At 49.9% G+C, this 26,590-nt stretch overlaps 2 protein-coding genes across 2 annotated transcripts in view; one reads left to right on the top strand and one right to left on the bottom strand.

Moving 5' to 3' along the window:
- Positions 1-14,984, top strand: part of cdh23 (cadherin-related 23) — a gene marked incomplete at its 5' end in the record, with an annotated part of 161,101 nt that extends 146,117 nt beyond the window's left edge. Inside the window, 25 exon segments of the mRNA XM_084470154.1 lie at positions 237-362; positions 754-957; positions 1,578-2,036; positions 2,328-2,444; positions 2,886-3,110; positions 3,630-3,799; positions 4,288-4,425; positions 5,195-5,314; positions 5,892-6,069; positions 6,616-6,827; positions 7,316-7,510; positions 7,946-8,059; positions 8,281-8,410; positions 8,833-9,096; positions 9,366-9,527; positions 9,994-10,247; positions 10,831-10,928; positions 11,039-11,159; positions 11,485-11,564; positions 11,702-11,742; positions 11,848-11,908; positions 12,320-12,449; positions 13,182-13,301; positions 13,464-13,574; positions 14,619-14,984. Of these exon segments, the coding sequence (XP_084326280.1) occupies positions 237-362; positions 754-957; positions 1,578-2,036; positions 2,328-2,444; positions 2,886-3,110; positions 3,630-3,799; positions 4,288-4,425; positions 5,195-5,314; positions 5,892-6,069; positions 6,616-6,827; positions 7,316-7,510; positions 7,946-8,059; positions 8,281-8,410; positions 8,833-9,096; positions 9,366-9,527; positions 9,994-10,247; positions 10,831-10,928; positions 11,039-11,159; positions 11,485-11,564; positions 11,702-11,742; positions 11,848-11,908; positions 12,320-12,449; positions 13,182-13,301; positions 13,464-13,574; positions 14,619-14,969 (4,181 nt within the window). The 3' untranslated portion in view covers positions 14,970-14,984.
- Positions 14,985-16,526: 1,542 nt separating this feature from the next.
- Positions 16,527-22,774, bottom strand: eif3s6ip (eukaryotic translation initiation factor 3, subunit 6 interacting protein). The gene is made up of 15 exons (XM_084470494.1): positions 22,654-22,774; positions 22,010-22,043; positions 21,716-21,926; positions 21,522-21,601; positions 21,137-21,198; positions 20,943-21,012; positions 20,776-20,849; positions 20,098-20,269; positions 19,638-19,792; positions 19,146-19,316; positions 18,621-18,754; positions 17,857-18,030; positions 17,282-17,471; positions 17,033-17,113; positions 16,527-16,758 (listed from the first exon to the last, which is right to left on the bottom strand). Exons 1-15 carry the CDS (start codon positions 22,684-22,686, stop codon positions 16,633-16,635), a joined length of 1,767 nt encoding a protein of 588 aa, XP_084326620.1. The 5' UTR covers positions 22,687-22,774; the 3' UTR covers positions 16,527-16,632.
- Positions 22,775-26,590: the final 3,816 nt, after the last annotated feature.

Raw genomic sequence — 26,590 nt, 5'->3', positions numbered from 1 at the left:
CAAAATAGGGTTGAGATAATCAAACTATCTCCTTCCCTCCCTCCCTCTCTCCATCCCTCCCTCCCTCCTCCTCCCTGCCTCCCTCCCTCTCCACCTCCCTCCCTCTCTCTTTCCCTGATCAGTCTGCTGTTCTAATACTTTGTGCCACTTCAAGGTTTAGCAGTAATTAATGAGGAGGTGGATGTGTATTGAGTAGTTGGTATTGATCAGATGGTATCCTCTCCCTGGTTCCCCAGGAAGTACGCTGACCGTGCTCAATGGGCCGGTGCTGGCCGAGGACAGAGACATCGGACCCAACGCCGTGGTCAAGTACCGCCTGCTGGGCTCCCGACCGGCCCTCTTTAGAGTGGACATCAACACGGGTAACACACACACACACGCATGCACGCACGCCGCACGCACACACACAAGCATATACACAAGCACACACAGATACACACATGCAGACACAAACAAGAACACACGCACGCACGCACACAGACACAGACGGACAGACACACACAAAATAAAACACATACAAACACACACACACACACAGACAAAAATCAAAACACACAAACACACAGACAAAAATCCAAGAACACACACGCGCACACACACACACACACACACACACACACACACACACACACAGCCAAAAGCAAAAACACACACACACACACACAAAAAGCCAATCATCCACTAAAGAAAACAACCAGCTGCGTGTTCCACCGCGCCTTCTCTCACCTCCCCCCTCTCCCCCCTCTCCCCCAGGCGTGCTGCACGTGGTCCAGGGGGCGCGTCTGGACCGGGAGGCGTACCTGGAGCCCCGCGTGGAGCTGGCCCTGGTGGCGGAGGACGTGGGCGGGCTGAACAGCAGCGTGCCCCTCACCGTCACCATCCTGGACCAGAACGACAACCCGCCCATCTTCAGCCCCTCCAGCTACAGCGTCAGGCTCCCTGAGAACAGCCCCACCGGTGAGGAGGGTGTGTGTGCGTGTGTGTGTGTGTGTGTGTGTGTGCGTGTGTGTGTGAGTTGGTGTGCCTGTGTGTGCGTGCGTGTTTATGTATGTGTGTGAGTGTGGGTTCGTGCCTCTTAGGAACAGAGGCTGGGGGACGGACTATATGTAGGTTCTTCTTGTGCCAAATGGGTGGTCCTCCCGTCTCAGGAAAGGGCATCGCTCAGTAAAAACAAAATTGACTTAATTATGCTTTCCTGCAATTGTCTCCCTTTGTCTCCCCCTGGGACGTCCCACCACGGGGGCCTCTCCCGCCACAACAACATTTATGCTCATGCTGATAATGTTCCCCCGTTGTTCCCCTGGCCCCCCCCCCATGTCTTGTTTCATTGGTGATTAGTGTGTATGAGTCATTGAAGACCGACAAGGTGAATTCTGCATTGAAGAACAACTTACGAGTTATTTTGACGAGTTAACTTACGAGTTAACTTCCGAGTTGTTTTGCAATGCCAATAAATATTTGACATCTTCAATACAAACACTCTGCTATGACCGGCGCATGTAATGGTGGTGAAACAATGACACCATCTGAGTTTTTCACTCCCTGTGTGTGTGTTTGTGTTTGCCTGCATGCACCAGGCGTGGTGGTGACCCAGCTCTCCGCCAGCGACGCGGACGCGGGCTCCAACGGCTGGCTGGCGTACCGCCTGGAGAGCGGCGCCCAGGACCGCTTCGTGGTGGACGCCGCGTCGGGCGCCGTGCTGGTGGGCAACGCCACGCTGGACCGCGAGGACCGCGGCTCCTACCGGCTGGTCATCGTGGCGACGGACCGCGGCACGCCCTCGCTGTCGGGCACGGCCACGCTCACCGTGCTGCTGGACGACGTCAACGACTCGCGGCCGCGCTTCCTGGAGCCCGTGACCACCATCAACGTCAACGAGTCCACGCCGCCGGGCGAGGTGGTCGCCACGCTCACCGCCACCGACCCCGACAACCGGCCCCGCCTGGAGTACTACATCATCTCTGTGGAGGCCCGGGACGACGGGAACCAGCCGGTGGACGGCCTGCAGGAGTCCTTCGGGATCGACTTCCACACCGGTAAGGGGCGGTCCGGTAAGGGGCGGTCCGGTAAGGGGCGGTCCGGTAAGGAGCGGTCCGGTAAGGAGCGGTCCGGTAAGGGGCTGTCCGGTAAGGGGCTGTCCGGTTAGGGGCAGTCCCTTAAGGAGAGACAGGCGAGATAGGCGGACAGGCATTGAACTAACGACCTTCCGGTTACCAGCCAACCCGCTCTACCTCCTGAGCCACATGTCTCCCCCGTGTGTGTGTGTGTGTGTGTGTGTGTGTGTCTGGGACACTGGACACACTGTGAGCTCCTGTCTGTGTCCTCAGGCGCTGTGTTTGTGCGGAACCCGCTGAACAGAGAGCAGGTGGCCACCTTCGAGATCATTGTGTCCGTCCACGACAACGCCAGCGATGTCATCGACCAGTCCGTCAGTGTGCCCAACGGTAAGGCCGCCGCCCTCGCTCTCCTTGCCGTCTTTGGATGCGGTTTGTTTTTGTGTTTTTGTTTGAAGCCTCGTCATCATCCTTCTGACCACAGCATGTTTGTGGTCACATCCAGGGCCGAAACCAAGGTTTGAAAAATAGTGAGGCCGGGGGTGAGGAGGGGGGTTGCGGCTTCAGTTGGGGGATCAGTTTTGTGTGGGGGGGGGGGTTGTTGCTCTCAGTGACCTCATAGCCGGCTACGGGCATGGGTACCTGTTATCTGTCACAGCAGTGACTTTCACCTACGTTTAGGGCTTGCTGTTTTTTAGGGTTTCTTGGAATGTGTTCTCGGTTCTTAGTCGTGTTTTGCAGTCCGGTCTTGTCCCTTCTCCGGCGGGGCCCACAGGGCTTACAGTCTTTAGGATTCTTTGGTGTTAGTTCCCGGTCTTGTCCCCTTTCCAGCGCGGCTGACCATCAACGTCCTGGATGTCAACGACAACGTCCCCCGTTTCCGGCCCTTCGGCGTGACCAACTTCACAGAGAAGATCCTGGAGGGGGCCCAGCCGGGCACCACGCTGCTGTCAGTGTCCGCCGTGGACCCCGACAGAGGCCCCAACGGCCAGGTCATCTACCAGCTGCTGGACCTCCCCCGGGGGGGCTACCTGAGGCTGGAGGACCCCTCCATCGGTACGCCCCCTGCTGGACAGACCACCCCCTGCTGGACAGACCCAGGCCCATTCACCAAACACATACTTAAAGGGGCTGTGACAACACAAAATCATTTTTTCATCAGTTTCAGTTTTAAATGTATCTTTGATTTTGAGCATAGTTTGAATTCCATTTTATTTGTATAGCCCTTTATTACAGGTACAGTCTCAAAGGGCTTAACAGCTTGTACATACACCCCCCTGACACCCCACCCCCCATAGGGCATGAAAAAGAGAGCCCCCCCCCTACACTTTACGGAACCTCTGAGAGGCAATTTTTGAAACAAAAGGACTTCTTCAAATGCATTAAAAAACTAAAACAAAAAACTGGACGGAAAATTACGGAGAAGTTGTATTGTTGACGTCATCGATCTTGGAATGTTTGCATTCCCATGACCAATGACATCAATGCCCCTCAACCTTTCCCGGACACCAGTTCCTAGAACCGATCACAAACCACGGCGCTCCCACACTAACTCTGACCGCGTATGTTTGGCAGGCAAGATCGTGGCCAACCGCACGGTGGACTTCGAGCAGGTCCAGTGGCTGAACTTCACCATCCGGGCGCAGGACCACGGCAGCCCCCCCCGCATCGCCGAGCTGCCCGTCTTCATGCGCATCGTGGACGTCAACGACAACAATCCCGTCTTCACCCAGCCCTCTTATCAGGTAGCGTGCCGACAGGGGGGACGAGGGGGACGGGGGGGCAGCTGGCCGACCCGGTCGGTCCGCTCAGTGGAGTGGCCTGCTGCTTAATGACTGCCGCTGTATATTTAGCCCGCTGCTCGCTTTCAAGAGCACTTCAGCTCTGTCATATCACTCCACAGGCCAGATGGCAGTGTTTTAGAGAATGCGGATATGCGCCCTCGAAATGTTGGCCCCAGAGCGAGTCATTAACTTAATTGTATGTATAAAAACACATCTGAACATGGTTCGGTGTTAAAGGATTCTTGAGCTTGTGTTTTATGTGCTGCATGCAAGTATACATTTCAAATGGCCCTTGTAACTATTTGACATCTTTTTTAACTGTGAGAGACTTAATACTTGAGTGTGTGGGAGTGGGAGACACAGCAGGGAGTTGAATGGCGGTGACGTCTCCGGGTCATAGCTCTGAGAGTCTTAACTGTGCCGTGTGTGTGTGTGTGCCACGGTCACAGAAACCGCTGTACGAGGACATCGAGCTGGGCACCATCGTCATACGGGTCAGCGCCACCGACGCAGACTCCGGCCTCTTCGCCGTCGTCGAGTACAGCCTGGTGGACGGGGAGGGCAAGTTCGGGATCAGACCCAGCTCTGTGAGCATTGCACGCAGCTGCACGCATGAGCGCACGCACACGTACACATATGGGCACACAAACACCCACACACACACACACACGCACACCGAGCCTGAAAGGGAACACACGTGCACACACACGCATAAGGGGACACGTGCAGAAGGGAGCACACATACACACACACAAATTTGTAGACACTACACTAGTGTCTAGAAGTGAGCATACACATGTGCACACACATGCATAAGGGGACACACACACACACATGCAGAAGGGAGTGCATGCACACGTGTATGCACACATACACAAAGACCAGAACACTGGCACCTCCTAGTTCACTGTTAGCTATTTTCATACGCCAAAGCAAAAAAATAACGTTTGTACTTATTGTACTTACTGTATGTCATTTTGGATAAAAGCGTCTGCTAAATGCCCAGAATGTAAATGTAAATATGTGAAGTTTGAGAGAAGCTACAGTTTATATTTGTGTGCCCTGAGTTTAATGATGAAATGAATCTCGGAAAGCACAGGCTTCTGTCTACATTTGTCTATCTTATTTGGAATTATGAGTTCCACCAACTGTTGAATGACCTCATTGTTGAATATGATTACCACACACCCATACACACACACACACACACACACACACGCCCAAACCCAAAATCACACACTGACACACACAAACACACACCCTCCTCTGAAATGCAAACAGAGGCATTGTGGCGGCCCTTCTCCGCCCCCACCGCCCTACCCCTGCTTCCTGCTCACGGAGCCTCCTCTGTCGTAGGGAGACATCTACATCCTGTCTCCGCTGGACAGAGAGACTAAAGACCACTACACCCTGACGGCCGTCGCCAGGGACAACCCCGGCGGCAGCCCCAACAACCGCCGCGAGAACTCTGTGCAGGTAGGGGCCAGGGCAAAGGTCATGGGGTCACGCGGGTCATGACCCCATGTACATCAGGTTGAATCATGGGATATTTTGTTGCCGGTACTCCTGTATATACCGTTACCTAGGTGAATAAAAACCTTGTTTCGTCACGTTGTGCATGAGAAATACTGTGGCAGTTTCAAACACGATTATATCTGATATATCAAATATCTAATATCTACCAACAATAACTCCCAATAATGACAGATCATTTTAGGATTCATCGCTAAACAAAGACCAACATTCCCATGTTGCCGTCGTAGTGGCGATGTTGCATCTTAACGTCTACGCCCTCTCTACCTTTGTCTTGTGTATGGCCTGTAGTAGTGTCTGAATTCTCTCTCTCTCTCTCTCTCTCTCCCTCTCTCTCTCGCTCTCTCTCTTTCTCTCTCTTTCTCTCTCTCCCTTTCTATCACTCTCTCTCTCTTTATCTCTCTCTGCCTCTCCCCTCTCTTTCACTCTCTCCCTCTCCCTCTCTCTCTCTCTCTCTCTCTCTCTCTCTCTCTCTCTCTCTCTCTCTCTCTCTCTACCCTCGCCTTGTGTCCCGCTCCAGGTGCTGGTGACAGTGCTGGACGTCAACGACTACCGGCCGCGCTTCGCCCGGCGCGCCTTCAACACCAGCGTGTTCGAGAACGAGCCCAGCGGGACCTCCATCATCACGCTGTCCGCCACGGACCTGGACGAGGGCGAGAACGGCCTGCTCACCTACAGCATGCAGGGGGCCGGCGCAGGTACAACACCCTGCACACACACACACACACATATAAACGTATACACTACACACACATATACACGGACACACCCATGCACACACATACACACACATATACACATACACACTTATACACGTACACATACACATACACATACAGTGCATACACATACATACACACACTTATACACAAACACACACACTTATACCCACAAACAAACACACACACACACACGTACACATACACACACGCACACAATTCAAAAAAATGTCTATTGACTATTGCTGACGGGTCTTCCAACACTATGAACCTTTTATAGCCAGTTACGTGTTAGGTATCCACCATTAACTAACTACATGCTAGTCCCTACTGTAAACCACCTACAGGCCTTTAGTGGAACTACATGCTAGTCTCTACCGTAAACCACCTACAGGCCTTTAGTGGAACTACATGCTAGTCTCTACCGTAAACCACCTACAGGCCTTTAGTGGAACTACATGCTAGTCTCTACCGTAAACCACCTCAAAGCCGTAACGTGTAGTCGGTGTGGCCTCCCTCATGAAGAGGTGTTCTCCCTGGACGAGGACACCGGGCTGGTGCGCTCCCGCCGGCTGCTGCAGTCCTCGGAGCGCTTCAACCTCACGGTGACGGCCACCGACAAGGGCAGCCCCGCCCTCAGCGGCCACGCCTTCCTGCTCATCACCATCATCGACGTCAACGACAACCGGCCCGTCTTCGTCTGGCCCACCAACGGGACCACCGTCAGCATCTATGAGGTCTGTGGGAGCGCTGGGTGTGTGGGTGGGAGAGGTGTGTGTGTGTGTGCGTGTGTTGAAGCAGTGTGTGTGTGTGTGTGTGTGTGTGTGTGTGTGTGTGTGTGTGTGTGTGTGTGAGGTGTGTGTGTGTGTGAGCGGGGTGTCATATGAGGGTGTGTGCACACGTGTGTGTGCCTTGGAATCATATTAAATTCCAGTTGCGCATGATATTCTTAAAAGGTTTTTGGTTGTGTGCGTCTGTGTTTGCATCTGCGGGTGTGTCTGCGTCTACTTGTGTTAGCTGCGTGTGTGTATGTGTACGTGTGTCTGTGTGCGTGTGCGTGTACGCTCATGTGTGTGCCTGTAATCACAGTTAGTGCCAGATGTGCATTATATTCATGTTCATTTTTGCGTGTGTGCGTCCGCTTGTGCGTCTGCGTCTGCGTCTGCCTCTGCCTCTGCGGTGTGTGTGTGTGTGTGTGTGTGTGTGTGCGCCCCCCCCCCCCCAGGAGAGGCCCTCCGGCCTGGAGGTGTGCACGGTGCTGGCCACCGACGTGGACGAGGGTGTGAACGGCGAGGTGCGCTACGCCTTCCTGCAGACGGGCGCCGGCAACAGGGACTGGGAAAACTTCCACATCAACGCGCTGACCGGCGCCATCACCACCGCCGTGAGGCTGGACCGCGAGAAGCAGAGCAAGCACGACGTGAGTCCCAGGCTGTGTGGGTGGGGTGGGTAGATGGGGGGGTCTGTGTGTGCGTGCATGCGAGTGTGTGTGTGTGCACGTGCGTGCGTGCGTGCGTGCGTGCGTGCGTGCGTGCGTGCGAGCGTGTGTGGTTGCATGTGTGAAACGTGATGTGTCTGTTTTGCTTTTATGACATAAATGAAATAGGAACCACCTCTCTATTTAAAGAAAGGGATAAATAAAGCATCCATCTATCCTTACCTGTGACTGTTGGAAGTTACTGGACGAAGACAGCAGAACATCCACTTCAGCCAAGTTTGCTGTCTGAAACGTGCCGTATGTTGCTGCCACCGGTTCACGTCCTCCTGGGCTGTGTGTGTGTGCTGTCTGCAGCGGGCCGTATGGATGTATGTGTGATATGTTCATATCCTCCTGGGCTGTGTGTTTGCGTGCCAGCTGATCCTGGTGGCCTATGACCTGGGCCAGCCCGTGCCCTACGAGACCACCCAGCCCCTGCAGGTGGTGCTGCTGGACATCGACGACAATGAGCCCGTCTTCCTCAAACCACCGGTCAGTTCAAACCACAGCTCGATTCACGGTTTTTGTTCCATGCATATTCCCCTTCAATGTTCACTCAGATCCTCAGGTGAAAAGGGGTCTTATAGGACTGTTAGTGAACACTGTTCAGTGGTGCTTGTGTCTTAAAGGACTGTTAGTGAACACTATTCGGTGGGTGCTTGCGTCCTTAAGGACTGTTAGTGACCACTATTCTGTGTGTGCTTGTGTCCCAGCGCGGCAGCTTGCCCTACCAGGTCCTGACGGTGCGGGAGCACTCTGAACCTGGGACCATGGTGGGCAACGTGACCGGAGCCGTTGACGCAGACGAGGGCTCCAACGCTGTGGTGTACTACTTCATCGCAGGTGACTGCGGCCTCTCTCTGCAAAAACACAGTCAAAAAAGTTTATACCGTTTCACCACACTATTTGAGTTAAACGAGCGGTTTAGCGTTATAGCTATTCCATAGCGCCGGCAGCCAGTACAGATCTCTGGCTTGTTCAAATAAATTTTCATCTGGTTTTTTACTTCCCTCAACACGGGGTGACCCTCAGGAAAATGATAATGGGGTAAAAATCGTTGGAGTTCTCCTTTAACCGCTAGACCTCAGGATGGTCTTTTAAACACATCTCTCTCTCTCTCTCGCTCTCTCTCTCTCTCCCTCTCTCTCGCTCTCCACTTCTCCCTCTCCCTCCCTCCCTCTCCCTCCCTCCCTATCTCGGTCTCGCCCTCTCCCTCCCTCTCACCCTCTCCTCCCCCCCCACCCCCCCCCCCCCTCTGTTTCCAGAAGGGAACAGCAGGGGTAACTTTGAGCTGAACAAGACGGGCGAGTTACAGGTGAGGAGGGACCTGGACCGGGAGGAGATCTCCGTGTACACCATCATCGTCAAGGCCTCCAGCAACCAGAGCTGGAGCCCCGTCCGGGCGCAGAGGGCGTCCTGGGCCCGGGCGCTGGACCCCGGCCGGGACCCCACCCTGCAGAAGGTCAACATCTACCTGGAGGACATCAACGACCAGTCGCCTCGCTTCGTCAAGAAGGAGTACACGGCCGGTAAGAGGACGGAGCGCTGTGTGTGTGTCGAGTGTGTTGCGTGCTCCTGGTAGGAACGGGCCCGTATAGTCTCTGGTGATGGGTTAGTGTGTTAAGTCAAGGTTCAATTTCTCCTGTTACGATGACGATTCTGCAGTCAATCCCTCTCTCTGTTTTCGTTAATGTCTCTCTGTCTCTCTGTCTGTCTCTCTCACTCTCTCTCTCTCTCTCGTTCTCTCTCCCCCTCTCCCTCTCCCAACCACCATGACCCTCTCCTCTCTCCGTCGCAGGCGTGGCGGCTGATGCTAAGGTGGGCTCGGAGCTGATCAGGGTGACGGCGGTGGACAACGACATCGGCAACAACAGCGTGGTGCGCTACCACATCGTCACCATCCAGTACATCAGGCTGCAGTCCAACGACACCGAGGACATGGGCGACATCTTCATCATAGGTACGCCCGCACGCCTCTCCTCGTCCTCCTCGCCTGTACACGGACACCCTGAGGGACTTAATGCTAGTCTCTGCCGTAAACCACCTAAAGGCCGTTAGAGGAACTGCATGCTAGTCTCTGCCATAAACCACCTAAAGGCTGTTAGAGGAACTACACGCTAGTCTCTGTCGTAAACCACCTAGAGGCTGTTAAAGGAACTGCACGCTAGTCTCTGCCGTAAACCACCTAGAGGCTGTTAAAGGAACTGCACGCTAGTCTCTGCCATAGGAATTGACATGACCCTGTTCACCAAGATTTTGAGCTTGTCTGCAATCGGTGTTACCAGTGATTCATCATCACTGCCATCCGTGTCCTCAGTAATTCATCACTGATTTGTGAGACCAGCACACGTAGAACAGCATAAGCTGCAGGTCTCTAACGAAGCTGTATAAGCCACGTCTCTCCCTCCTCCCTGGGCGTCTCCTAGACAACACGGGCGTCATCCGTACCTACGACCTGTTCACGGCCTACGGCCCCGGCTACTTCCAGTTGGAGGTGCTGGCCTGCGACGAGGCGGGCAACAGCGATATGGCCATTGTGGGGATCTACATCCTGCGGGATGACCAGCGGGTCAAGATCATGATCAACGACATCCCCGAGAACGTGCGCCTCTTCCAGGACGAGTTCATCAAGCTGCTGTCCAACATCACCGGTGCCATCGTCAACACCGACGATGTACAGGTGAGGCAGAGGGCTCACTTCCAACAAAAACGTTTTGGTGTTGTTTTCCCTGTGTGTCCTCATTTGTGAAACTCCTGGCAGCTGTGTCGATTAGTCCTTCTGTTCACCCGGGTTCTTGTTGGACCATTTCACCAGTTTCTCCCTTGGAACCTGTTATTTTTGTTTCTGCCTGTGTTTGAATGTGTTTTAATTTAATTGGACACTAGCACATGTAGTGTGTCGACAGGGGAAAAGGAATAAATCTACTACTGGTGTTGGGGTTAAATAACAAGAACACAGGGGAACAGAATCTGTAATCAACACAGGTGAACAGAATCAGGAATTACCAAATCAGTATTTAACATAGGTGAACAGAATCAGTAGTCCACACAGTTGAACCAAATTAGTATTAACACAGATTCACAGGATCAGTGTTTAACACAGTTGAACAGAACTATCAATAAACACAAGTGAACAGAACCAGTAAATTTGCTATTGTGGCAAGAATGTCCCAATCAAGGATATTACCGTCCTGTTTAGAACCGATACACAAAAGCATTTGGAGGCGGTCCCACATTTCACTGTTGCTCTCCTCTCTTCTCAGTTCCACGTGAACAAGAACGGCGCTGTGAATTTCGCCCAGACGGACGTGCTGATCCACGTGGTGAACAAGCAGACCAACCGCATCCTCGATGTCGAAAGGTCTGACCTCAGACCAGCCCAAAGCACTGAGCCATGTCGTTATTCTGCCCTGCCATGTGCTGTGGATGTGTAGCCCTCTGAACGCTTTGTCCCGGGGTTTGCCCACGCAGGGTCATCCAGATGATCGATGAGAACAAGGAGCAGCTCAGGAACCTGTTCAGGACCCACAACGTCCTGGACGTCCAGCCCGCCGTCAGCGGGAAGGCACCTGACGACTTCTCGACGCTGCAGGTGAGAGAGGGGGAGGGTATGGGTTGAGATTAAGACCACAAACACATGCTAACTATGTGGCTGTCGGTACGGTTAGACGACAAGCACACCCAGTTTAGTGCTTGGCGGGTTTTGTGTGGAAATATCCCTTCTCGCTAACTTTTGAATTTTATTGCTTGAATTTGATAATTGCATTTCCCAGAACTACATTTCCCAGAATGTCATTGTCCAGAACAACATTTCCCAGAACAACATTTCCCAGAACTACATTTCCCAGAATGTCATTGTCCAGAACTACATTTCCCAGCAGTCTTTAGGTCTGTTGTTGAACCCTCCTCTCTTCCAGCTGGTCATCATCATCCTGGCTGTTCTGCTGTGCTTGGTGGGCATTCTGTTCGCCACCATGAGCTGGCACTTCCGGACAGTGTGAGTGCCGAGTTTCCTCACATCACCAAGCACCTCAATATCATCGTTACACTTGAGCTGTTGACTAAATAATGTGATCATCTCAAAGTGTTGATGTGTTAACCTCTATGATGTCTTGTGTGTTTCTTGGTCGATAGACACAAGAGGAAGCTCAAAGCCATAGTGGCCGGCTCTACAGGTGAGATGGACTGCAGGTTCAAGTTAACAGCAGGATGGTGTCATGCATCACATGTTGACGTGCAGCATGACATGTCTCACGTGTGCCATGTTGTTGTGTATCTAGGGAACCAGGGTCTTATGGACGTCCTTGACATGCCCAACACGAACAAGTACTCTTTTGAGGGGTAAGACAACGGTGGACCTACGCAACGCCTTGCATCACTTTGGGTCTTTATTTGGGTCTTTCTTTCATGAGTTTCGGGGGTTTATCAAACACATGTTGAATAGCCATTAAACACAAAACACAAGCCGTTAATCACATAGGACATTTACATTTATCCAAAGCGACTTATAATAAGAAGAATTTGTCAGAAGGCAGAGAAACAACAATATATCACTGTTGGTACAGTAAGGAAGTGCCAAGGAAGTGCCAAGCACTAACAATAAAGACATTAATCAGTCACTTTAGGTCACGTCAAACAAGCAAAGAGACTCTGGTACAGAAAGGTGTGTCTAAAGTGTCTGTACAAGGTTCATGTCCCGTGTGGTCATTTGGTTTCTGAGCACCCCCCTCTTGCCCGACCCCCCCCCCCCAGGGCTAACCCCGTGTGGCTGGACCCCTTCTGCCGCAACCTGGAGCTGGCAGCGCAGGCGGACCACGAGGACGACCTGCCGGGGGACCTGAGCGAGATCAGCGACCTGTGGAACAGCCCCGCCCGCACACATGTCAGTACCTCCTCCCCTCCCCCGGCCCCGCCCGCCCACATGTTAGTACCCCCTCCCCCTCCCCACGGCACCTCCCCCGGCCCCGCCCGCACACAAGTCGGTACCCCCTTCCCCCTCCCCTAGCGCCGCCCGCACACACTTCAGTACCCCCTCCATATCCACTCCAGGTCCAGGGTTACACGCACACACACACACGCACACACACACACACACACACACACACACACACACACACACACACACACACACACACACACACACACACACACCTGGGTTCAGTATTTGTTCATGAATCATGCTTAGCTTCAGCCTTTATGTGCCTCGGCTGAACTGACGGAGGGGGTCATCGTTCTTCAGAGATTCAGCCTGACCCCCTGTCACTCCCATTACACAGCTGTGTCTTCACCAGGACTCCATTTCAAACTGTGTGTGTGTGTGTGTGTGTGTGTGTGTGTGTGTGTGTGTGTGTGTGTGTGTGTGTGTGTGTGTGTGTGTGTGTGTGTGTGTGTGTGTGTGTGTGTGTGTGTGTGTGTGTGTGTGTACGTTTGTCTCTGTGTACCCACCTGATTCAGCTTGACCCCTCTGTCACTCCCATTACACAGCTATTTCACCAACAAGACTGCATTTCAAACTCTGTGTGTGCGTGTACGTTTGTCTGTGTGTGTGTGTGTGTGTGTGTGCGTGCGTGCGTGCATGCGTGCGTGTGTGTGCATACGTGCGTTGGATGTAAAGGGTACCTTTGGCCGGGAGCCACAGGCCAGGCCAGAGGACGACCGCTACCTGCGGGCGGCGATCCAGGAGTACGACAACATCGCTAAGCTGGGACACATCATGAGGGACGGGCCCATCAAGGTGAGAGACGCACACATCATCAACACTCAGCCATATCATGGACCTCCTCTGTCCCCGCCGACGCAGAGGGAGACGAGGTCTGGAGGGGGACAATAGGGGACAGGTTTATGTTGGTTATTGTTGTACGGGCGTTTTTTCTAATGGTCACTGCGATTCCATCAGGGCTCCCTGCTCAAGGTGGTTCTGGACGACTACCTGAGGTTGAAGGGGCTCTTTGCGGCCCGACTGGTCACTAAATCCACCAGCCAGGGAGACCACTCGTCGGTCACGGAGGTGGGCTCGGAGCGGCGGCTGGTGCCGCGCCAACCGCTGCTCTCTCTCTCCCTCGTCCCTAGAGGGTGCTCTTCGCACCGCTGTGCTGCTGTTCCTCTCCCTCACCACTAGATGGCGGTGTCCTGTCGTTGCTCCGCTCAGAGGCATCGTGTGCTGCTTCACCACCGACCCCTCTGCCTTCCCCTCACTGCTTCTCTCACTTTGGTCGCTTGAATCAGACCTGAGCTCAACAGAATCCACAATCAGACAGATCTTGACAGAATGGCATCTGTGGTGATTAGGACGTGCCACAATGTACAATTTAAGACCTTTCATGATTCACGTAATCAGAGAGAATGTAATCAATTCAAACGGATATTATCAAATATATTGTTACAAAATTAGGATATTGTGGGTCCAAGTCTGATTCAGGCATAGCCACTGCTAGTTGTTGTGTTCTAGACTGTAATTTAACTACTCTCTTACTCTGCAATGAATCCCTGCTTACGACTCGTGTATTGTGTGATATCAAATGACAAATCGCCTCTTCCTACTTTTTTCACTTTCCTGAGCTCTGTGAACGTGAACCTTATCTTCCTCACCGGCACCTTTCAACCTCTCTGAAGGACACTACTTGTATCACACCACCAATGTTTACTCTATTTTAGTTCATTAAAAATAAATTTGAAATGTGTTCAGTGAACGTCTCAGACTGCCAGTCAGTCGGAAACTTCCCAAGCAGGACTAATCTTTCCCTCTCTAACTGTACTTCCTGTTTCCTCCCTAACTGTACTTCCTGTTTCCCTCTCTAACTGTACTTCCTGTTTCCCTCTCTAACTGTACTTCCTGTTTCCCTCTCTAACTGTACTTCCTGCTCCTCTCTCTGATGCCGCCTCCCTCCCTCTCTAACTGTACTTCCTGTTTCCCGTTCTAACTGTACATCCTGTTTCCCTCTCTAACTGTACTTCCTGTTCCTCTCTCTGATCCCGCCTCCCTCCCTCTCTAACTGTACTTCCTGTTTCCTGTTCCTCTGGTCCCGCCCCCCCGTCCCCCCCTGGCCTCCAGCTGATCCAGAGCGACCTGGACGAGGAGGACGAGGACCGCCTGAGCTCCGGCGGCGGGCGTGGCACGCTGCGCTTCAAGCACAAGCTCCCGCTGGAGATGCGCGGGCCGGAGGGCGTGCACGTGGTGCACGGCAGCACGGGCACGCTGCTGACCTCCGACCTCAACAGCCTGCCCGAGGACGACCAGCGCGCGCTGGCGCGCTCCCTGGAGACGCTCAACGTCGACAGCGACGGCGGCTCGCCGTACACCGAGCGCAACGCTCGCACCGAGTCGGCCAAGTCCACGCCACTGCACCGCAACAAGGGCGCCCACCCCCTGTCGGGAAGCCCCCTGGAGGTCACCGAGTTATGACTAGCCGAGGCCTCGCTGGTCTGAGAGCCCCGCCGTGTGTTTGTGTCCTTGAGGGTCAACCCCCGCCCACCCCAGTAACCCCACCCACCCACTCAGCCCTCACCTCTGTTCCGACCCACGCAGGGCGTCCATCATGGGAGGGGGGTGTTGTGTAGAGAGCCTTTGGATGAGCAGCAGATGAGACGTACCTCCCTGGCTACTGGGCGGAGGCAGAGAGGAAGGCGGGGAGTGAGTTTGATGCTTGACTTGGTGGTGCCACTTGAAGACGCCCACGCCAGCTTCAGTTAGCGGATGATGACGATCAGCCAGGCGACGTCGGCTACGCTCACGTTTCGACCCGAAGACGCAGCCCAGCAAGAGACGGACAGGAAGCTGAACCCGATGTTGCTAAGCGATCGCTGCAAGGCTGTCTCCATGGCGCTCCATCTCTTAACGTCCCCAATTTGATCTTTCGGACTGCACACACTCACACAAGCATGCAGACACACAGACGGTACCACAGGCAGACCAGCGAATGGCCATTCAAGGGGTCGGACAGTCAATCTAATCTTTAGATTTTTTTAAATTGATATGAGGAAACAATCATTGTTGAACACCTGTGAATGCGAGGACTACATGTTGATAAAAAGGAGCCGATGTTTCAGATCAATGCTCAGAACTATACATGATAACGATTTCTCAATGGCGTTACTGAGAGCCGATCTTGTTCTCGTACCAAGAGGCTCCGATGTAAACCTTCCTAAGTGATGTCAAGGCCTGCTGAGATGGACGATTCTACAGCAGGGGGCCAAGGTTCGATGGATTCTTCCATTAGCCACGCCTGCGTTCTATTGGACGGAATCAACCAATTGTGTTCAAGGAGACCGCTCACTGTTGCTTGAGAGACTTGAGCTCTTGATAAAAAAAACATGAACAAGATTATCTGAAGATAGGCCACAGCAAAAAAGATTTAACCTTTGTATGGACCTGGGGTTAACAACTCTCCACCTCAAGAATGCCCTTCGCCCATGAAAAGAAACACTGCCACCTGCTGGTGTAAAATAATCAATGCTCAAAATGAGCAGTTTTTGCTTTATTTTTTTATTTGATAAGAAAATATTTAAGCAGAGGAAATGTATTGGGATAAAAAAATATTTTTGGAAGAAAATGCTGACTTACCAAAACGTTTGTTGAGATCAGTTGTGGATGTTTGGAGTGTGTGTACATTGTGCTCCGGTGATCGTGTTGTCCGGTCGGCCTGCGTAAAGCGTCGGTTGCCCGCGAGTGGTGTTTTATAACTCCCATTTTGTACTTTTTTTTTTTTCAATCATTGTCCCCCAGGCCCCTGGAATTTGTGTTGGCAAATGTTGTTTGAAGATGTGTAATAAAATAAATATGCAACGTGCAGAGACTTGGGTCAATGGAAGAGCATACTGTAGATGAAAGTGCAAATATGGAAGTCTCTCATAAATAACTGAATAAAACACTGGACTCTGATCAAACGATACTGTCAATCAGAGTAAATACTAAATCAAGATTTTAATTGAGATGAGTGGATAAATAAATCAAGACAATCCATTACCAGTACACCTATATTTTATTGGTTTCCAACTGGGATAGAAAAGCGATTTATCAATGAGGACTAGGTGCATCCGTGGTGGTCTCCATGGTGATCTCTCTACCCTCACCGGGCCGTGGCCGTCCCGGCTATTGTGGCGGCAGCTGCGACTACGGCGACAGCAGCGGTAGCGGTGGTGGCAGCGGTGGTGGTGGTCCCACCAGGGGCCATCTTCTTCAGCGTCCTGTTCAACTGCAGAGAGAAGGGAGGCGTTAACCGCCATGCTGGTACCAACGTGTGGGAGGCTCGAGGTGCTGGTTTAGAGTAGAGTACTGGTACAAGCACCAACATGGTGCTGGTTTAGAGTAGAGTACTGGTACAAGCACCAACATGGTGCTGGTTTAGAGTAGAGTACCGGTACAAGCACCAACATGGTGCTGGTTTAGAGTAGAGTACTGGTACAAGCACCAACATGTGGAGGCTCACGTTGCTAGTTTAGAGTACCAGTACAAGTAGATGCACTTACTTCCTCAAACTTGTGGATCTGTCTGATGAAGAAGTCTCCGTAGCGACGGGCGACCTTGGTGTCAGCGATGTGGATCATGTCCTGGAGGCAGACCGCATAACACAGTGTTAAACAGGGCACTTAAACAATATACACAAGGTACTTAGAATAAGTACATTTGTCAGAAGAAAGAGAAACAACAATACATCGCCGTCAGTACAGGAAGGATGTTCATAGAGACAATTGCCCTAGCTAAACCCAAACACCCACCTTGTCGATGTAGAAGTCCACCTCAGAGGCCGACTGGAACTCTCCGTCCAGCGCCGAGATGCCGCTGGTCCACACCAGGTTCTTCATCTTGTGCTTGAAGACCAGCAGCTGGATGCGGAACTCCTGCTCCGACATGTCCAGGAAGCCCGCCAGCTTGGCCACCGGCATGGTGGTGTACAGTTTCAGGAAGCTGCGCGGCACACACACACACACACGGTTAGTCAGCAGCTGGACATGGTTCACCTCCATCACTTACCACTATAACGCAAATCAGGGGCTCATTGAATATATATTATTTGACAGCATTGAACTGCATACAAGTTAAGTGAGAAGGCCTCAGGTGCCAGCAGGGTCCGAAAGTAACACCTGTCCCCAGAAGGTAAATGGACCCATTTGTCAAACTAAAATCCAGGGTTGCATATTAAAACACAATTGACACAAGTCAATTTTGCACCTGTGTGCCCGAATATCCCATTAGAGTACAAGAGCCGATGGATATGCCAGTCTGATGGCAACATCACAGTCTGTGTGAAACACCACAGTCCTCAGAGGTGTTTGCATGCGGCGCCCCCTACCTGCGGATGGTGGACAGCTGGGCCTGTTGCTGCACCTCCTCAGCGAACACCTTGAGCTGCTGCTGGAAGGGCTCCTTGTGGTAGTTGGGGTGCACGTTGTCGTAGTTGGGCACCACCGGCGACAGGAACTTGGGGCACGCAAAGCTGAACTGCTCCTCAAACACCTGCAGGTCTCTGGGGAGGACAAAGACACAGGCGCCGTTAGAACACATTGCTTATGTTCGAGGATTCAAACGCTGTTTTATTCAATGCCACTTACAGGTGAGGCTGAAAAGCACCAAAACAATTAATATTAGAGCAATGTCAAATTTGTAATAAAAATAAAGAAAGAAAAATGTTTCAATACAATTGTGTTGTTTCTAACAGAGTTGTGAGTTGCGGGACACTGGATAGTTAACCAAGAACTCAGCCGAAAAAAGGTTCTGGGTTTGCATGTAAAGTCAATATCCCCCATCGACCCATCCCAGCTCTCCACTTCCTGCTCCTCCACCACAAACATTTGAACCTTCAGTCAGTGGCTGGCTTTGGGCAGAAGCATCATCAGCTAGGGGACTACATAGCAATGCCTGTGTTTCTCACTAAAATGATGAGTATTTTTTTCTTCCAAAAATGTTTTGTGCTGGTGAAGGGGGTACTCAGCTAAAAGATATCTTAGAGGGGGTACACTAGTAGAATGAGTTTGAGAACCACTGCTAAAGAGAGGGCAGACGAGGGCTGAAGACGCGATGGCTCCAGCCTGTGTGTGTATAGAGAGGCGGCCTCACCCCTTCTGCATGCGCAGCATCTTGTCTCCGTACTTCTCCCTGAGCTGGGTGTGGATGCTCTCGTCGATGCGCATGGGGTACATGGTGAGGGCGATGGCCAGAAGGCCGTGCATCTGCTCGTTCTGCTTGTTGATCTGGGGGGGACACAACAGCCAGTCAGATTCATCTAGACTCAGAGACCCACCGGGACGGAGGGTTTCAGGACAGGCCGTTTAAAAGATACAGAACCTGGGAAGTAAACAATTACATAAATATACATGTATATATTATATATATATAACATTTTATAGGTATCAACTCCAAGTATCAAATCCAGAGTTAAAGCGGTGATATTATCCCATCAGATGCGAGTGTAATTAGCCATTACAAGCCTATCCATCAGGAAACTAAGTGGACACACCCACTTGTGGTGTCACTAAAACACAGGAAAGGGCAGATTTTCAAAGGGCTCGTAATGCCTAATCACACTCAAACCTGGTGGCATAATATCACCCAATGCCTTGGCGCCACGTAGTGAACACTGACCATCTCGTATTTGTACGTGGACCTCTGGAACATGTTCCTGGTCCTCTGGATGTACAGCAGGATGTTGGCGAACACGCGGATGGCGTCCTGGTACCTCCTCATCATCAGGTAGGCAAAGCCCACGTAGTAGTAGGTGGTGATCTGGCACTCAGGCACACGCGAGTACATACTCTGGGGAGGAGAAACAGGAGATGAAACAACGGGGTCAGGGAGGGTGTCGGAGAGACGCCAGAGGAAGGAAATCCTTCACACTGCCGGTTATCCCTCGACATTTACATTTTATCCAAAGCGACAATAAATACATTTGTCAGAAGAAAGAGAAACAACAATATATCGCCGTCGGTACAGTAAGGATGTTCATAGAACCAAGTGCCAAGCAATAACAATTGTTAGGTTAACCCATTCCCTGTATACATGGGAATGGGTGGGGGGGGGGGGGGGGGGGGAAGATGGAAGATGAGGTGAAACCCTTCAGACAGGCTTGGGCTCTACCTTCTTGTTGAGCTCAATGTTCTCCAGGACCTTGATGGCCTGGTAGTAATCCCCCAGGAGGGAGTGGAGCCTCAGCAGGCCCACCAGGCTGAAGTAGCCCAGCATCTTGTAGAGGGAGTGGCGTCCGTACTCCCCGGCCACACTCTCTGGGTCTCCTGTCCACGCCAACCACACAAACGCTCAACGTCAGACTAGAGGAAACATGTGCTCTTTTGGCCTCAAACCGGTTTTACTCTGGTTCAATTAATTCAATATTACAATTATACAATAGACATAAATGTAATGTAATTTGCAATGTAGTTCCTTATCATAGCACGTGATTGACAGCTCATGTTGGTCTTTGACAGACTCAAATATCACTGAAGGCAAGCTTGATCTACCCTAGCGACCGCAAGAAACCTATGAGCTTCGCCATCTAAATGGAAATGACACACCAAGTATATTCCAGAACAGTCTTTACCTCCACTGGTGTAGACCTCCAGCTGGCCATTGATGTTGCTCTTGTCCACCAGCGAGTGGAGAACGTTGAGGACGCTGTGGACGTTCCAGATCTTCGGGTTGCTCCTCAGAAACTCAATCTCTTCTTCAGACTTCTTGGCCGTCTTGCAGCGGTACTGGCTGAAGGACTGGAACTGTGGAGAAAATGGAAACAGAGCGTTTCACATGTGTGTTCTGCTGCTAATGAGCAATAAGGTAGAATGGGGTTTTTGGAGAGCTGGTAAACTACTGTTGGCTTAACAAGTGCTCTGTATATAACATTGAGACGCCATTCGGCATCCTGCAAGTACTCCCCTGAAGAATCACAGTCAGTCCCACGATAAGAATACAGTGATAACTTGGAAATGCACCATGGTTGTGAACCGGGTCGGAAATGAATGGGGCTTACATTTCGCCACAAAGGATATGTAATTAACTCAAAAAGTGGGATGACTGGGGCTTTAGATTGCAAAATTAAAACTTGATTACTCCGTTTTAGCAACGCCAACTTTTTTTTTCCTTAAATGCTTCATGTCGTCCAACATAGAAAATATGGAAAAAAGTTTACCTTGAAATTATACAAAATGGTAAAAAAATAAAGCTTTTTAAGAAGGAAACTAAATATATTTGCAATAACATAAATGTATAAAATGAAATATACCTGATAAATAAACTCATCAATGATGTCCCAAAGCCACTGATTGGGAAGCTCCAGAGGGGCGGGGCCATCGGCATCTGCACAACACACACACCTTTAATCCACTGGAACGACAGTACAACTCTACACTTCTTTTCATGAACAGTAGGGGCAAACCAATGTTTACTCACTCAAAATGTAGTTGAAGAGGTTGCAGTAATTGTAATACGACTCAAATCTCTGGTCCAGAGTGGGTCCACCCTAGAGCAAAATATAATTGATGTATTGATGTTAGTTAACAGGTGTGGTACATGGATGGCCACTCAATTTGATCTACGGGCCTCATGAGGTGAGTCACAAGAAGGAAGTAGAAGTGGTCACTCACGCTGACTTTGGCGTAGATGTGTCTGTAGTACAACTCCTTATACAGGATGATGAAGACGGCATCTAAAGGAGACGAGGAGGACAATGATGCAACAGTGATTTGAGTCACAAGCCTACACACATAAACTGACAATACATTTAAAAACAATTTATATTGTTCTAATGTAATGTTTTTCTACATGCTTGCAGAAAAACAATTTATATTGTTCTAATGTAATGTTTTTCTACATGCTTGCTGTAGTCAAAGTTTTATCCGTAAAGCTTTCAACAAATAAGCCATTGGACATTAACAACATTCAATGTTTGTGTTGAAAACAAATGCCAATAGAGATTACAAAAAGTATATTGCTGGATGAAAAACACTGTATTTTTAGATATATAGTCACCATTGCCAACGAGAGAAGCGATGGCCTCAGCCTCGGGCCAGGGGGAAGTCTTGAAGAAGCGATCTGTCAACTTGTTCCAACTGGCGGGGTCGGGGAAAAGGTAGGAGATGAATTAAGCATCAGCATCTGAGAGCCTCAACGCTGATGACAACAAAATCAGCAGTGATTCCAGGACAGAGGTTTTATGGGTATACCTGTTCTCATAGACATCTTGTATCTCGTAGATCTTCTGCTCGATGCTCTCACTGGACACACGGTTAGCCTGAAGCTCGTACACCTTCTGATCTATGAGGTCCGTGGTGGTTTTGTGGAAATACTGGAGGAAGTTCTTGATCACCTCTGGGATGACACTGTAGGTCTGTTGTTCATACTGCCTCTCATAGGCCAGATCTGCTTTAGGGTCCCCTGCAATGGAAACGTAGTACAACAATAAGAACAGGCTGCAACGAAATCAAGTAAGAAATGAAGTTGAGAATGTGTTTACTGACCTGTGTGGAGTGTGTCGTAGTCATAGGGGTCGTACTGTAGATAAATATAACAGGCTGTTATTAGCTAAATATCTGTCACAAGTCTGAGTACACCACCATCGCTGATATATTCTTGTATTTCAATTTTATTCTGGTCTAGTTTACGGGGGCTCTCATTGTTCACATAAATAGCCCTTAAACGAGTCACTCATACAATACAACACAACAGGGCTGCATGTGGCTCAGGAGGTAGAGCGGGTTAGCTGGTATCAGGAAGGTCGCTAGTTCGATTCCTGGCTCCTCCCGACAAGCTGGCTGTCGCCTTGCATGGTTGACACCGACGTCGGTGTGTGAATGGGTGATAGTTAGGCAGTATTGTAAAGCGCTTTGAGTGGCCACTGGTTAGAAAAGCCCTGTATAAATGCAGTCCATTTAGCATTTAGCATTTAACTTAAACGAACACGATTTGAAAAGAGGTACTACATTCCCATCGCTCACAGACCGTTCATCATCCTCACAGAACGTTTATCCTCACAGACCGTATGCTAGCTACTGTATTATGCTCTGGTGGCTAGGCTAACGAGCTAGCTATCAAGTCTATCGCTTTTATCAGCCTAAACGGTGATCCGTGTCTGTATATTAAACGAATGAAAGAATAGATATACCGCAGGGGTCTCTTCCTCGTCGTGGTAGGACATGATGACACTATTACTCCAGTATTGTCCAGATGATCGGTGTCAGCGGTGAGGAGAATAACCACGCAACTTGCGCCGGGCGACTGAAAGGAACCGGAAAGAGGCTGCGGCTCGGACGAGTTTACACCAGAGTGTTGCATTGTGGGATTGCAGCATGCCTCGGATGCCGCCAGCAGCGCCGACCATGGTGTGACACCGGTTTTCGAGTCTGACTCAAAGCGTTTGTCGAATGCCAATGGGTAGTCGTTATAGTGTGAAACCGCAAAGCTTTTGGTTAAGTGTTACTTACCGACAAAGGTGAATCGGTAAGAATGCATTTCAATGTTAATGAGACGATCAGCCACTCCTTGTTAACGTTCTCAATTTGTAAACAAACCTCTTCATTGAGAGCATTTTAACCGCTCAAGTAACTTACAGGATATTTCGATTTTGGTAATAATAACCTGAAGCCTACTGCAAATATACTTTTTTTTTTTTTTTTTTGCAGGTGTGAATCCAGCCTCAAAATCTACTGGGCGCCATCCAACACGGACAAAAAAGTTTGGAGTCGGGTGTTGTCCGCACCCCAGCAGCCCTCCGCAGCAAGCATGGTCTCTCCCCCCCCAAGCTGCGCAATCCTCTCGGCCTACCTCGTCCGATTCATCTTTCTCTGCCATGAATTTCCCGATGCCCTTCTCTGTCTCATTTTACCATCAATGGAAATGTCCAGTTTAATACACATGAATCGCCTGAATCGCAATAATTTTGTTATACATTTATTGCAAACAAAAATTATTTGGAATAAGGAATGCATGTTTGATCGATCGTAAAGCTGACTTGATACAATGTAGCAACTAAGTTATTAAACTAGTGATCAGATGCAGCCTTGTGTGGTTACCGAAACTATTGAGTAAGTAGGCCTAGGCTAAATTAAACCAAATAGCGGAGTATCCACATTAATTGCGTTAAAAAACAACAACAGTAGGCCTAATAAAACAAACGTAACGTTGTTATTTTAAAATGACTGCACTAGTTTGAGGCATTTATTTGCGCTCTCAGACCTTAACCAAGACTTTATTTTCTTCTACCCAAACGCGCGTCTTTCACTCAAAAGAAACGTTTCACGCCCAACTAAAAGCCGCAAGGGAGCGGCGACAGAGAAAGATGCGCGGAGGACGTTGTAGATCAGCCTGCACTGCAGTCGGTCCGAATAGATGGATATATTCTCGTTTCACCACTCACATAAGCAACACCTTTTCAACCATGGAGGCACCAGACGGGCAGAAGGGCACTCATTAAGGCACGTTATAGAATGTTCTTGTTCTAGAGGGCACATCATCATATGCATTTTCACGATATTTTCCCACCTCAGTAGTTGGTCCTATCTTTTTTCATCAGTCTATATGTAGCCTTATTTATTAACCGTTCCGCACTTTACGAATCTCCTTCAACTCTCCAAAAACGGAATCTGTTTCTTTCCATATAGGCCTACTGAACCTATCCACAGCTACGGTTCTTCTGACTGACGAGTTTAGGGTTGGGTTCAAGGGCGTCATGAGCTTTTTGAGAGTGAGGGGGACATATTTTGACGGGGGGTCTGGGGGTCCTCCCCCAGAAAAAATTTGAAAGAAGTAGATGCAATTTCCCGCATTCTGGTGCATTTTACCATGTTTTTAGATTTAAAATGATCTCCCTCTTTCATTGATTTTCCTTGGAGCTGGCATGGTCTGCAATTACTGACTACTATTATGTTATTTATATATATATATATATATTTTATTATTATTATTTTATATATATATATATTAACAGCCAATGTCTTGATGATATATAGGCTAGGTTTTTTATACAACAAAGTAGGCTATTAGGCACGAATATTTGATATTTGTTACTTTGAATATAGGTAATGCCAGAGAATGTCTCATAAGGGTGCTAACATTCTTATCAGAAAAGCTGGCTGTGTTTGGCCATGGAAGAACGTAATTTAGCTGTTTGGCCACGCAATGGAAAACTTGGGCAACTCTGGCTTACTTTCCTCTTCTTCGAAAAAAAAGTCCTTATGTCCAGATCGTGTCGCTGTCGTTGATCCGACTCTCAACATAGGCTTGCTTCGGTCGGCTTCGGTGCGTGTTTTGAATGCGTGCGTGATGCTGCGTTGTGTGTTAAAAAAACAGAAAAACGCGGAGTGGATTTCTATTTATATGGGTATTCCCCCTACTGATAAAGTGGAACGGATTTGATTGTGAAGCGATGGAAAGAACGCTGGACTAGTAGACCAGTCATGCACTAGTATTTTTGATGGCAAATGTGGGGGGGTCGAAACAACTTTTCTTCAAGGGTGGGGGGGACGTGTCCCCCCCCCAATTATATTATGGTGACGCCCATGGTTGGGTTACAGCAGCGGTTCTCAAAGTGTGGGGCGCGCCCCACTGGTGGGGAACAGAGACGTGACAGGTGGGGCGCGACAAACGGGAGGAAATTTCACTGAAAACTCCACATTTCTTATGGTAGGAGTGAAAGCTTGACAGTAGGGCTGGGCGATATGGACCACAAGTCATATCTCGTATTTTCAAGCAGAATGTCGCTATAAGATATATACATGCTATAAAATAAGTGCTGTCGCCGCGCTCCAACTCGTCATTCTACATCGGGGGCGCCGCGTCGCTGTGCTCGTTAACCTGCCTGTAGGCCAGGGTGGCTAAACATTTTAAAATTAGTCAGTCAAAAACAGTCGGAGCAAGATGTGGCAAATACATGTTTCGCTCTGAAGGGGATTTTAAAAAGTGACGCGAGCGGAAGAGCGGAGGCTGGGGGGGGAGCGTGTGTGAGCCAGAGGCAGAGCGGGACGGAGAGAGAGGTGAGCAGAGCAGTCCTGCACGGCTCTCATGTTGCAAACCCGCACCCGTCCTTATACCCGCACAACTTAAAACCACATCCGACCTGAATATCAGATCCAGCACCGGAGAAGTCTCGCTCTCTTGCTGCGCGGGATGCACTGAGCAGGGGTGGCGAGGATAAATCTGTCAATCTGAGCGATATTGGGAAACGAACGACCGTGCTTCTCGCCACCGCGATCACACACCGACAGAGTCGTCTTTAGGTGTTGTAACCGAGCAGCAGCTTCGTCCCGATGCTGAGCCTCGTCACTGGAGTCCTCCCCGTCCCATAGCGTGTCCGCTGACACTCCAGCTCTCTTCTCGGCCGGGGGGGCGCTGCTCGCATATTTTGTAGACGTGTCACTAATAATGATTTTTTTTTAATTTGAAATAGGCCTACATTTGAACATTTTAAGCTTGCAGCTTTGCAGCCACTCATGCAGGTATAGGTCTCATGAGTTCAATTGCTCACCTGTCTTGCCAAATGCATTGCTCGTCTTTTTTTTTTTTTTTAACAGATTGCAAAGTGGCACTTTTATTTTCTCTTTTTCTGAACTTGGTACAAGTCATGACACAGCTGCACTTTTATTTTCTCTTGTTGTTGAACTTGCTGTTATTTGACGTTATTGAGTTAGAATTTAGATACAACATGATGTAACTTGATGTTACTTCAATAAATGTGGAGATGTTAAGCTTGGCGTATTTCGTTAGCGTTGTGTTGGGGCGATGGGGGCAGGTGGGGCTTGAACATCCCCCCTTGTCCAAAGTGGGGGGTGACCGAAAAGGTTTGAGAACCACTGGGTTACAGGTTACCTATTCAAAGTCCTTCCCCTGACATATAATGATTGAATCTGGTAGGCCATGCAATCACACAAATACAGAAAGAGAATGAAATAGTCGGATTGCCTTTAAGAACTCACACCTAGAATATTGATTTAATGTCAATTTACATTAAATAAATAAAACTTTACATTTTACTCTTTTTTTTTTACCTGATAAACAAACGAGTTGACAGTATGCTTTTTATTGATAAAAGAGGCCTATAAACAGTG

This window comes from Micromesistius poutassou, assembly GCF_964030765.1.
Source record: "Micromesistius poutassou genome assembly, chromosome: 7".
Taxonomy (NCBI): domain Eukaryota; kingdom Metazoa; phylum Chordata; class Actinopteri; order Gadiformes; family Gadidae; genus Micromesistius; species Micromesistius poutassou.
Note: the sequence above shows the minus strand (reverse complement) of the source record. Positions and strands in the feature narration are given on the sequence as shown.

Coding starts and splice junctions, on each gene's coding strand:
- eif3s6ip (XM_084470494.1), bottom strand. CDS start 22,686: ATGTCCTACCACGACGAGGAAGAGACCCCTGCG. Junction 21,013..21,136: donor ACATCTACGCCAAAGTCAGC/GTGAGTGACCAC, acceptor ATTTTGCTCTAG/GGTGGACCCACTCTGGACCA. Junction 18,755..19,145: donor CCACGTACAAATACGAGATG/GTCAGTGTTCAC, acceptor TGTCCCCCCCAG/ATCAACAAGCAGAACGAGCA.